At 41.1% G+C, this 12,939-nt stretch overlaps 1 protein-coding gene across 1 annotated transcript in view; it reads left to right on the forward strand.

The window, feature by feature from the left end:
• Positions 1-318: 318 nt before the first annotated feature.
• acap2a (ArfGAP with coiled-coil, ankyrin repeat and PH domains 2a) overlaps positions 319-12,939 on the forward strand; it is a gene marked incomplete at both ends in the record, with an annotated part of 121,371 nt that continues 108,750 nt past the window's right edge. Inside the window, one exon of the mRNA XM_081374560.1 lies at positions 319-371. Within this exon, the coding sequence (XP_081230686.1) occupies positions 319-371 (53 nt within the window). The remainder of the gene's footprint in view (positions 372-12,939) is intronic.

Genomic DNA, 12,939 nt, shown 5'->3' on the forward strand with positions numbered 1-12,939 from the left:
TAGGCTAACGTCACGTTGCCTAATTAACATGTAGCCTATGAGATTGTATTGGGGAGAGGGAAGCATTCACTGTAGTAAGACCACTAGTCGGATGGGGCGCAACGCAACTGTATGTCGGATGCTTTATCGTAGGATACATACACAAATAAATACCATGACCATATCAGCAATAAATGCCACCCTGTGCACTGTAAATGAGTTGCATTTCGTGCGTTAAACGTAAAAGTATTGTAAATCATTGTGTGTTTTGTATTGTCCGTGCGCTCTTGGGATCCCCTCCAGACATCAGTGCGATTAGCTTATCATTATTTCATCAAAATGAAAGTGACGGTGGATTTTGAGGAATGCCTGAAAGATTCGCCACGTTTCCGGTGAGTCTGATGCTTATATCAATCCATATACACGTAAATGATGCACAAAAGCTCTGTATCACTCTCTCCTTATGGATGCAACGGGCTGCGTCTCAAAAGCTAGTGAGCTGCCTACCTAGACAGGTCTGCTGGTCATCATATGATTATGAGCATGTGCACATGCTGACTAGGTAGTCAGCTCACCAGCTTTCGAGACAGCTGTAGAGTCTCACCTCACCTGCCGCATTATCAATGAAGAGATGCGCTAGAAAAGAGAAACAAATAGGGGGAAATGTTTCTTTAGGTAAAAATAAAAATAATAATAATTGTGGCGGCTCTCTCTGTGCTTTATGTAATTGTGTTACATTCTGCCATTTGAATGTAAATTACATTCTGGCGTGTTTAACCTTGCGTGTTTGATAAGGAATGCTATGATACTAGGCTACACATCGGTTTACAATTCTAAAAGTAGGCGTGACATTAATAACACGTTTCTGAATCTGAATATTGTGGTTGTGATGTTATTTCTGTGCATTCCCAACACGTGGATCTTTTACCAGCAACAAGATCAGTATAAGGCCCAGTTCTCTTCCCTACATAATACTGTTTGAAAATGCAGTAAATGTGCATTCGATTCAAATTTAATGTAGCACTTACTTTTACAGTCCTGTTGCCCATGTACATTATATGTACTTGTTAAGTGTGCTTGCTGAAAGCAGCACACTTATTGTTCTTCTTAAGTTTTCTTATTCTTATTAAGTGTGCTTGCTGAAAGCAGCACACTTATTGTTCTTCTTAAGTTTTCTTCTTATTAAGTGTGCTTGCTGAAAGCAAATTATCCAGATAGAAATGTATTGCCCATTTTTTTCAATGGGAAAGTGCCCAGCAACATTGCTCAAAAAGTTGCCCAGTGTATCATCACCTTAAGTTGCTCGCGAAGATGACATCACGAGTCCATGTCGTTCGTCCGCCATATTGGATTGAACAGAAAGCGAAACTAAATTTTCACAGGTCACAAATTTGGTCCGAACTTCACTAAACTGGACGTACATGATCCTTGGACCAAGCCTCACAAAAGTTACTAGAAGAATTTTTGAATTTCGGAAGCGTTTGCCCGTCACAGCCAAACGAAATCGGCGGCGTAGTCGCCAAACAGGAAGTCATCCATATCTCAGGAACTCTGTCACGTATTGAAACCAAACTTTGTAGATGAACTCGGGACTCCAATGTGAGGATGTACAAAATCAGATTTTTATTTTTATTTTTTTTATTTCAGGCTAATTGACGAACCCATTTACCTATGCAAAAGAGTTTCACCTCACACTTTTAATTTTAATGCATTTAGACAGTAGGTGGCACTGTTGTATTACATTTCACAGAGCTGCCAAGTCAGTGTATAGACTGCATTCGTTTTTACTAGGTTTGTCTTAATAATGAAGGGGCTGAATTTCGTTTTTTAAACTGGGAGGGAATTCCCCGCTTACATGGGTCACGGGGGATCTAAAGATTATGGGGGGAGGGGGGGGGGTAACTTTTGATGCATCGGTCTAATTTAATCATCTTCATTTATTAATATCTACAGATTTGTATGCATGAATTGTGCATTTACAGTTCTCAAAACAGTTAATAATAACAACAACAACAACAACAACAAAAACTTTTTACAAAATACATCATGCTCTTCTTCCTAACCGAACAATTCATTGTCTGTGGCTGTGTTTGTGCGCGTGGGAAATATGCTGCGCATAACAATAGAAAACAAGGAAAAATGCGCAGTCACATGCTCAAACAATCAACAACGTCGCTCTAGAGGTGCGTTCCATTTGACTGTAAGTGGACGGCGAAGTGGACTTCACAGGGTATACCGCCATCTTAAGTGAGATTCCAATCTGAAGGGAGCGAACATGTTCAGTTCGAAGGGCACTGCGCACGGCATAGGGAATAAGGGAACATCGATACATTTCTTCACAGGAAGTGGAGAGCGATGATTACCCAACTGTCATTTCGTGCACCACGTCATCACCAGTCAGAACCATAGACTGTAAAAAATATGGACAAAGCGTCTGTGACGTCACCCATAGACTTTCTGAAGAACGGTTTTGAAGCCGTTTATGGGGGGTATGGGCGGCGCCATCTTGGAAAATCTTGGGAAATCCTAACCCCGCCCACCTTCTTGCCAATCCATATATGGGTAAAGGACGCGAGTCCTATTCTGCAAATGGAACAGCACGCGTCACTCAGCTCGCTCTGCTACTCCTGTTATCTCTGTATGTATATTTTAGGCAACAATAAAACAAAATAAGTTATAAAACACCACACTGCCTCTTTTCGTTTTCATTTAAAGAAATCTTAAACATTACAGCCACACAAATGTGGTTCAGGCAACGCGTATTGATTATATTCACTGCATATAACGTTAGCCTATTTATAACAAAACGAAATATAAAACTAACCCTGCCTCTTTTCGTTTAAATATAATATAAAAATATTAAACATTTTAATATGGTCCAGGCAATATGTGCATTTGTACTTAACAACAGATGTTGCAGCAAACAACATTACAGATCATCTTCGTTGTATTAAAATTTAAAATGACAAAACTCAACCCAGTCTCTTTTTGTTAAATTTCAGTTTTATCAATATTAGTCATTATAAAAGTATAAGTAAAAGGTACAAGAAGCTATACAAATAAAGCAAACAATTCAGTCAAACATACAAAGTCAGCGCTCTAGTCTAACCATACAATGGTAAAGTTAAATAGCTTATAAAGTTATGAAATTTCACTTAACTTAGCCCTCAGCCAAAACGATTGGCCAGGGAACAAATTATAGATTCACGAGACCAAAAATCGCCCGTTAGATATACACAAGACGAATTATATCTCATGTTTAACCACTACAGAGACGCCAGAGTCAGCGGCAAACGTCAGAACGACTAGCCGAGGAAAGGCTGTTCCCGGCGGGGTACATGAGCACCGAGCACCCGGTGATCGCCTGCAACTCACAACCTGGATCAAATTTTCATAAATCTTTATAAATAAACCACAGATTTGAGCTTTAAACAACTACATTCTCGCCTGAAAAACTCTTAAAACTACATTTCATGATACAAAAACAGTAGTATTATATTCCAACTGTATATTAAAAAATGGCGCTTCTTATGTTGTCATTCTTCTTGGCGCAGCCTATGCTCGTTATCAGCTGTCAATCAAGCTGTCAATCAAAGTTAACCACGCCCTTATTTGGCATACATTTTATATCTAAATACTATCTTAACTAACGAGTTAGAAAAAAAATTCACCCCCATCACAGTTGTCAGGCACTCGGAACCTATCGAAAAATACAATAAAAGTCCATGGGACCAACCTGTACAAACATGTTAGGCTAACGTTATATGCAGTGAATATAATCAATATGCGTTGCCTGAACCACATTTGTGTGGCTATAATGTTTAAGATTTCTTTAAATGAAAAACGAAAAGAGGCAGTGTGGTGTTTTATAACTTATTTCGTTTTATTGTTGCCTAAAATATACATACAGAGATAACCGGAGTAACAGAGCGATCTGAGTGACGCGCTGTTCCATTTGCAGAATAACCGGACTCGCGTCATTTACCCATATATGGATTGGCCAGAAGGCGGGCGGGGTTAGGATTTCCCAAGATTTTCCAAGATGGCGCCGCCCATACCCCCCATAAACGGCTTCAAAACCGTTCTTCAGAAAGTCTATGGGTGACGTCACAGACGCTTTGTCCATATTTTTTACAGTCTATGGTAAAAACAAGTGGAAAGCGCGAGCGCGCCGCTGTCTCCTTTCCACAACTATTGCTCTCCCGTGGCGTCTGTCGTTGCTATGCAACCATGAACTGCACTCTCAAGGAGGTATCAGCAAAAGATTAATAGATTTCTAGCCCTTGCATTAGCTTGACTACTAGATATATTTATGGAGATGAAAAATAATAAGGAGCCCTAAGCTATGATCAGCTGTTCGGCCGAGCATTCAATGTTGTTACGCTGCAAGCTGATCAGTTGGTTCGTTGCTGCCACGCTCTATCACTCGCACACCATAAAGAGCAAATTGTTTTTTAATGTTTCAATTTCGTGATTAAAATGACATAATTTGGAAGCGGATAATTTCTTCACAAACAGCTCATTATGACTCAATGTTAGAATGCTGCACCTACACTCGATAGTGTGAAAAAGATCAGTGCAGCGCAGACCACTGCATTGACAGCGTGAAACATATGAACTGTCTATGGCCAGGGCTTAGCGGAAGACAGAGAATGCCGGTCCACTGTGATTGAGGAATTAAATTCGAAAATAAAAGACAGTTTGACATCTTTTTTCTCGCATCTGTGAATTTATTTTTTAATAATTTGTTCTGAGATGAAGCGAATATATTTGTGCGGGAATTTCTCGCACTATAAAAGCTAACCTTGCAGGAATGGTTTAAATTATGCGCAATCCCCACATCCCCGCACCGAAATTCAAGCCCTGAAATGGCAGCGGGATGTGTAACTCTAGCATATGGCGCATATGTCATATAAAGTTAGGCATCGCTAGATTGCATCGCTAGAGTAAGCTAATAGTGAAACTGATAGCGTTTTTCATTTAATTACAATATGAGGACTGACAGTAGGCTATAAAAATCAGCGTTTCTGTGTAGGTGATGACAACCATCTTGACAGCAGCAATCAAAGCATCGCTAATTACGGTAGACCTTAATTTGAGATAGTAAATTTGTTCCTAATCAAAGGGAACACTCAACCACAGAACAGATGGGTGAGTTTTTTATTGGCTTATTGGATACAGTAAATGAAGACTGTCAACTTCTTTTCAATAGGCTACTATTTCATCACCCAAAACACTCCCACTCTCTGCTGTATATTCATAACCAATTATTTCAAAACCAACAACCAAGCCACATAAACAATGCCATTGGCACTAGTCTACATTGCATACATGTCTCTTAATGCACATAACTTTGCACAATCTTGAAAAAAGTACTATTGTTGAAATTCTCAGATCAAGCAAACTTCAACGCACCCTTATCCACTACCTGCTAACGTTAGTGCACCGCACCCGAGCAAGCACACTTTGCAGTTGCTTCGGAAATGCATTTTTCTAGTTACAGTTATTACAATAACTATAGGTAATCACATCACATGTTAATGCAGCGGTAGAGTTACACTCACATGACACTGTGCACTTATTCGCAATCACAAAAGTTCATTATTTGCTCGTGCTTTAAAGCTTTGCCGGGTAAACATTTCATTGGCATTCTGTTCTGACAGGATGCACTTTTTCTAAGCGCGAACTGAAGTGCGCGCGCACTGTCAAACAGCGCCAAACTGGATTTTTGTTGGGTCAGACCCATCTGATATCGAAGGGGGGCTGATAACGCGAGATCAGCATGGAGCTAAATGGAAAAAAAATAGCACCAAACAAGCCACTTTGAAATGTTGCTGTTTTCATGAATATAAAAGTTGGGTGACCCTCCCCCTAGACTAAAAAAAGTTGGATGACCCTCCCCTCAACAAAGAATAAAAAGACATGACCCTCCCCTATTTTCCTCCGGTGGTCCTACCGAACGGTCCCTTAATTTTAATCAATATTTCATCAACCAATTGCCTGGATTTAATAAGAAGTAAATACAGCAGACCATTATCACGGAGGCGCCAGCGCGTGAACTGGAGCTGGTCTCATAAATGAACGCCCGTTTCACACATAGCCTACTCTGTTTGCAGTGCGTATGCAGTGCGTATTTTTTCTCTCCCGTACCCATGTTAACAGGTTAGTGCTTTCACACTGCGGTCCGTTTATCCGTCCCAGTTGTGGTGCGTATACAGCAGTGCAGAGATCGTTTCCGCACCGAGTCTATTTCTGCTGTGCTGCAAACGCTGAATTAAAGTGACAGCGCATGTTTCGTGGTCAAAATAAACACAGATTGAGCTGAAAATGTAGTAATTTCACCATAAATGCATGTAATTAAATAAAATGTAGTAATACCATCATAAATGAATTTAATTAAATAGGCCTACTGCTTTTTTTTCCCTGGTCATCTTTTTATTTTTAGACCTGGGTAAAACAATGAAAACTAGGCCTACAGTTTACTTTAACAAGGCGAAATAATGAACAACACTCGTCTGATTCATGGAGGTTGAAAAACAAGTTATTTGAGGCATGCAAGATTTAGCCTATTGTAAAAATTTAAATGCAAAAGAAAAGGCATGAGAGTCGGCTGTTTTTGTCAATTTTAAGTTTTAATTTAAAATGTTTGTGATTTTAATAGCCTACATGTTAAATATGTTACCACTTGCTTGAAAAACTTAATCTATATAGAAGTAATGCCTTGATTAATACGTTGTTTAAATTGTTTAAACTTGAATACGTCTATTAAAGAGTGTATATGTGTAGGCTACAAAGAAAATTGCTCTGGTGACAAAACTTTTTTTAAATAAAAGTTGCTGAAAACTTCTGGATTTGAAATACAAATATTGTGTATGTGTTTGTGGTATCAGTGGATCAGTTACGCACTGCAAACGCATCATATGTGAAAGCACTATAGCGCGTGCTGCTCTCCTGCACCACATACGCACCGCAGCACGCAGCGCATACGCACTGCACACAGAGTATGTGTGAAACGGGCGCTCAGCCTGTAAGGTAGTGGGCCCTACTTGCCTCACAGACATGTCTACTTTTAAACAGAACAATTCAATACGAAAGAACTGCTCTCTGCATATGTAATCCGTATGAAATGTGCATTTCTCTCTGGCGCGTTCACTACTGCGAAGATCGCGAGTCAGCATCGTCAACTTCATCTTTGTAGCCGACACTGACAAAGAAAACACTTGTTTAATAAACAATTAAAATATCTCCTTTCTATATTTGACATATTCATAATTATTACTTTTGCCGGTTCTTTGTGACAGCTTTTAGGTGCTTTATTGGCATACGCGTCACCACCACATCACCGCACCCCCACCCCACAAAAATAGGCCTGTTTATTAAGCAGGATTTGATGTCCGACACTTATAAAATTTAATTCAATGTGGAAGTAATCCAAGAATACATTACTCAGATTGAGTAACGTTACGGAATATGTTACAAATTACATTTTTGGGCATGTATTCTCAGGGTCCCCGCGGGTCCTTAAAAAGTCTTAAAACGTCTTAAATAAAATATACGTTTTTTAAGGTCTTAAAATGTATTAAATTTCACTCATTTTTGAAGAGTGGCATTAAATTTCTCCTGGGCGGCATTAAATTTCATCTGGCGGAGTTTCTCCTTTTGTCGGGAGAAACTACCGGTATTTTCCATTTCACCAGCGCACGTCTCTGTCTAAAGACAGTAAAAAGTAGCGTGTGCCTATTGCACAGGCATCACACACCATTTAGGGGGCAGTGTTTTCAGGCCTGTCATAGAAACAGACGAAGAAGTGTAGTGGCAGACGCGAGCTAAGATAGGGAAGTGCAAATTTAATGATAACTGGCTCAATGATGAGAAATATAGCGGCTGGTTACAAAAAAACGACGGTATACGAAGTGCGGTGACGCGCATATGAAAGGGGAGAAGCACAAGCGCGACAGTCAGGCAACAACTGTCCCCATTCAGCTGTTTGCCTACATCGTGATTTTTTTATCCAAAGAGTCAAGGATAGTCTATCTACATACGTGACTTTCACGTTTCCATGGTAATCAGTCACTCGTGCATCACGCCCAAATGCACGCGGCCGCGCCGAATAATTTTCATAGAGGTCGCAATGAGTTCAAAACGGCAAAAAAAACTCTTCACTCCTTATTCACAAAAAGTCAAGCACTGCAAGTAAGTTGTCATCTATAATTCATGTGGTATTCGAATTGTGTTGCACAATGCGGATAACTCAGCCTATTTCTCTTGTTGAATAACAAGTTTTGTTGTATATTTAAAATATTCACTAACTGTTTTTATTCGTAATATCTTTTATTTTCACAGATATATTATCGAAGCCCTTCAAATTAGAATAAACATGGTGATTGTTAATGCTGAATTTGTATTTTCATGCATTAACAGCCACTATCTGCTTGAATCTTAGGTTAGATTATGTTTACCATAATTTGTTAACACTTTACAATTAGATAAAATTTGTCTACGTTTGTCTAAAAGTTGTCTACAAACTAAGTTCTCTTGAAAAAGCCTAACTAGAAAGTTTGAAGTAGTTTTAAAAGGTTTGCAATTGGAAAGTTTTAGTAAGACTCTGCTAGGCTATTAAGGAAATGTAATTTTGCCAAAATAACAACTTTTATTTTAAGTAAATGTTATTTTTTAAATCAGCTTAATTCAGTGTGATTTTACCATATTATCATGCTTAATACTGATCATTTGAATAATTGTAATGCAATGATCAGATGCAGATATCTAAATCAGAGAATATAACGTTAGGTTTGGGCGGTTGGCCAATGGATTATTTATTTTTACAGGATTTTACCATAAGTATATAAAGTATAAGTATACTTTTTTTATAGCCTATAAAGTATACGGTATACTGAACCTCTGCATTTTTTTCTTTCTGTTGTATTGCTTTAAAAATAAATAGCATTTTAAGCCAATTAAAGGTGCTGTATGTAGCTTTTCAACCAAAACGAATCATTTTTTTATTCCCTGTGTGTGAAGAGGTTGTAATCTCACATTAAAATTATCCACTTTGCGGGTTTTGCTATTACCTCTGAAAGCAAGTATTCTTATTTTTATGTGAAGGTCCCGGGTCGGATTTACCGCCAGTGACGTCACCTGCATGCGTGCTCCCGAGCCTCTCGCCTCGTCTAGCCTACTGACTTTGCACTCAACAGCGACGACACTGCAACTTATGACATGGACTTATGACTTATGCAACTTATGACATGTCTGATAACACTAAGAAACGACCTGCTCCCAGCACAACACAGACTCCAACACAAACTCCACATATTGATAAAAAACAACAAAAAAAACGTTTTTTCTGCTGAAGCTCGTAAGGCCAGACGTGAATCGGATGAACTTCGAGTAAAAAACTCTGATCAACATCGGCAGGGCATTTGAATAATGGAGAAACCTTATCTACAAACCTAGAATGTACATTTCCTGAAGAAAATGTGAAGTAGTGCTTGCAGTGGCAAAATTCGGCACGGTTGATAGGATCCATACTTATCATGGTACGAGCATGGAGCATTAGTTCAACGTCAAGCTGATAAAAGTAGCCTATTATTTTAACGTTGCAGTGGGAGTTTACCTGAGTTTCCAGCATGTTGTGGGATGCTTTGTGTGTTACGTCCGGTTGCGTCTCAGTCTGGCTGGTACCCACAGTGCTCGCTCATAAATTCGAGCACGCGCTTGTAAACTTATTGGTTGCAATCTGAAACATCACAGCTAGAGGCCGCTAAAAACTACATACAGCACCTTTAAGGAAAAACCTGTCAACAAGCCTGAAAAAAGAATTGGTAGTTATTCTGTCCCCCTCACTTTTGAAATGATGGCTAGGCTACGGCCCTGAAGCTAACATTACAGCCGCGTTGGTGTCTTTGGGGCACCATTTTACATTCTCCCCAACTAATACACTGAAGGCTGAAATGCTGTGGGTTTTGCACACGGTTAGCCGACATCACTCCTATACATCCAACGAAGACATAAGCACTTCAGGGCAATGTTCCCTGAGGAATGTGCAAAAACATTTAGTTGTGGCAGGGACAAAACCTCTTCTCTTACTCGATTTGGACTTGTTCAGTACATAAAAAGGGGACTTCTGTCAAGTGTGAATCAAGGCAGCTTCGTTGTCATGTTTGACGAAAGCATGAATTGGAGCACCAAAGGCTATTAAGACTATTTGCACTGTTGCTCAAATACAAATGTGCTTTGTTAACCTGAACACCCTAGAGTGTCATTTTTATATATATTTTTTTTTCCATGGTAATGGTCTTAATTTTTATTCTTGAAGGTCTTAAAAAGGTCTTAAAAGTCATTAAATTTGTTGATCAAAAATGTGCAGATACCCTGATTCTGTATTCTGTAACGGAATACATTTTGAAAGTAATCTTCCCAACACTGTAGGTACTGAACCTACCCTTAACCCATGTAGTTACCTACCAGTACTTTCTTAGGTAAGTACACGTACTGCAAAATAAAGTGCAACCTTACAAATGTACAAATTGCCAGATCAACAGCATATTTTGCCAAAGTTATCCCAAGTGTACCGTAAAGTGCCTTGGAGACTTCACAATTTCCAAAATAAAAATCTGAGATTTTCCATTTAACTTCATATGTGTTGTATTAAGGAGACCTTAGGATGTTAGAAATACATATTGGTCAAGTTGGTCAAGGTCACTTTTTATTAATTAACTGCAAGCTGACAATATATGAGCAAACCATAAAATGTGTCCACCCTGTCATGGACAAATTCAAAGTAAAATAAATACATTTTCATTGCATAGTGATTCTAAAATGTAGATCTGCAGAAAGATAGTGTGTCCCCTTCCCAACAAAACAATTTAGTTAATGGTAAAAGTCTTTTGATAATAATAAAGTTACTGCCTAAATATGTATTGCCCAATAAAATATGCGATAGTTGCACATTCTTTTCTAAATAAAATCTAACAACAAAGATATTTAGTCAAACTTTAAAACAATACTAACTGGCCCTCATTTGTTTATTAAGAAATCACACACAAGGTTTTGTTAACTTGTCAAAATAATTTTTTATTTTCATAAAAGTTGAAGATGACAGGGTGGACAACAAGATGACAGGGTGGAACTTGGCATGACAGGGTGGGCAAATGCTTAAATGGGTGAACTAGAAAGACACATGAACAAAGACACATGACAAATGAAAACAAACTGAAAGTCCATGAAAACTAAACACACTGAACATACTGTGACAGAATGCCCCCTCCCGGTAGGCGTGACCTTGCGCCGTAACAGAACAAGTGAGGGAAGGATGGAGGAGGCTATGGAAGTGGCCGAGGCGATGCCGCAGGCAAGGAGCTAGGAGATGGCAAAGGGATGGTGAAGGGATTGCAAAGGGTAGGCATGCTGGCAGAGGAAGCTGGAGGAGGTTCAGGCAGAGGGCGGCTGACCAGCAGGAGACAGAACTGAAGGGTCCAGGGTGGTGCAGATGGTTGTGATGGCATGGTGGTGAGTGGACGACGATCCCTTGGTGGTGAAGGTGGAAGCAGTCTGATGGCACAGACCCAGAGCTCCCCAGTGAGCCAGGTGGTGTAGTGGCTGACGACAGCTGGGGGATGACCACGGGGATCCCCAGGCGCAGACGGAGGACTGCAGGAGCCGAGAGACGTCGCTGGTGAAGGAGACCCAGGCAACGTCTCGGCGACGAGCATCGTAGTTGGAGCCACAGAATCCGAGGACAGGGGCAACGCTGGTGAGACCGAGGACAGAGGCAATGCTGAAGGGAGGAAGGAGCCCGCTGCAGCCGTAGGGGAGAAGGGACATAGCGCAGCAGAGGGCCCGGATGTCCGTAGCGTAAGCAAAGCAACGACCGACCAAGGGGGAGCCGGTGGGACAAGGGAACCCTGTGGAGTCACATGGACGAGTGTTCCTGGAGGAGCCGAAAGTGGGAGGAGCCAGGGCGGAGCCAACAGGTTGATGCGCTGAGATGGAACGAGGGTGTCTGAGGCCGGAGGCGGAACCTTAGGATCCTCAACTACCGCCGCTGCTGATGGTTGCTCGACCTGCGGCTTGACGTGTTTGCAAGGCATCTCCAGGGACGTAGCAGGACAGCAAATATCCAGTAGCGGCGGGGCTGGAGGACTCGTTTCCCATTCCCTCGTCCATTGATGTCGCAGGCTTACACCCCTGGTTAGACTCGCTCGGGGGCTCTACTTCCGGCACGATGGTGAACTCTGTTCCTTGGTCCTCGGGCTCTGGCAGGTGGTCCCTCAACGTCTGTTGGGGGCTCTCGCGCATTCTCCGCTGTCGAAGATTGTAACTTCGGCTCTGGGTCTGGCTGGGTCCTGGATCGGAGACGGACGCTCTCCAGACACTGGATGATGGCTTGCTTCCAGTTCAGACCGGTGGTGTCTGGGAGGTCAACTGGATGGTGAAAGTTCGCCCCGATCCAGAACAACGACTTCAGGGTCACGTCGTCGAAGGGGCAGGTGCAAGCAAGAATAAAAAACTCCCCTGAAAAATCTAAAAGGTTGTGGCTTTTCTGAGCCGCAGAATTCATTTTAGGGTCGGTTATTCTTAAGGGTGTCATGATTTCGATTTTAAATTGAAATCGATCGAAATTAATGCTCAATCTCGATTATCGAATCAAAAAATGGAATCGTCGATGCTGCCACGCCCCATATTTCACGTCACCTTGGCTTGCCTGTAATAGGTACAACTCCTTTTCTCGAGAATATTGAAGCCTTTAGTTTAAAACGCATTGCAGCTGCACAGCGAAAGCATCATAGCTCATCTGAGCGAGCTGATTGTCTGTGCTGCGGCAACTGCACGAACCTATGGCGAGTTAGCAGTGGCGTGCAGTTCAATGAGAGCGCTTGGCGCCCTGCTAACCTCGAGCGCGCCAATTTGGACGCGGCTGAAGTGTATAAATTTAGAGAAAACTCGCCAAAGGACTTT

Source organism: Scardinius erythrophthalmus (genome assembly GCF_964197995.2).
Source record: "Scardinius erythrophthalmus genome assembly, chromosome: 9".
NCBI lineage: Eukaryota > Metazoa > Chordata > Actinopteri > Cypriniformes > Leuciscidae > Scardinius > Scardinius erythrophthalmus.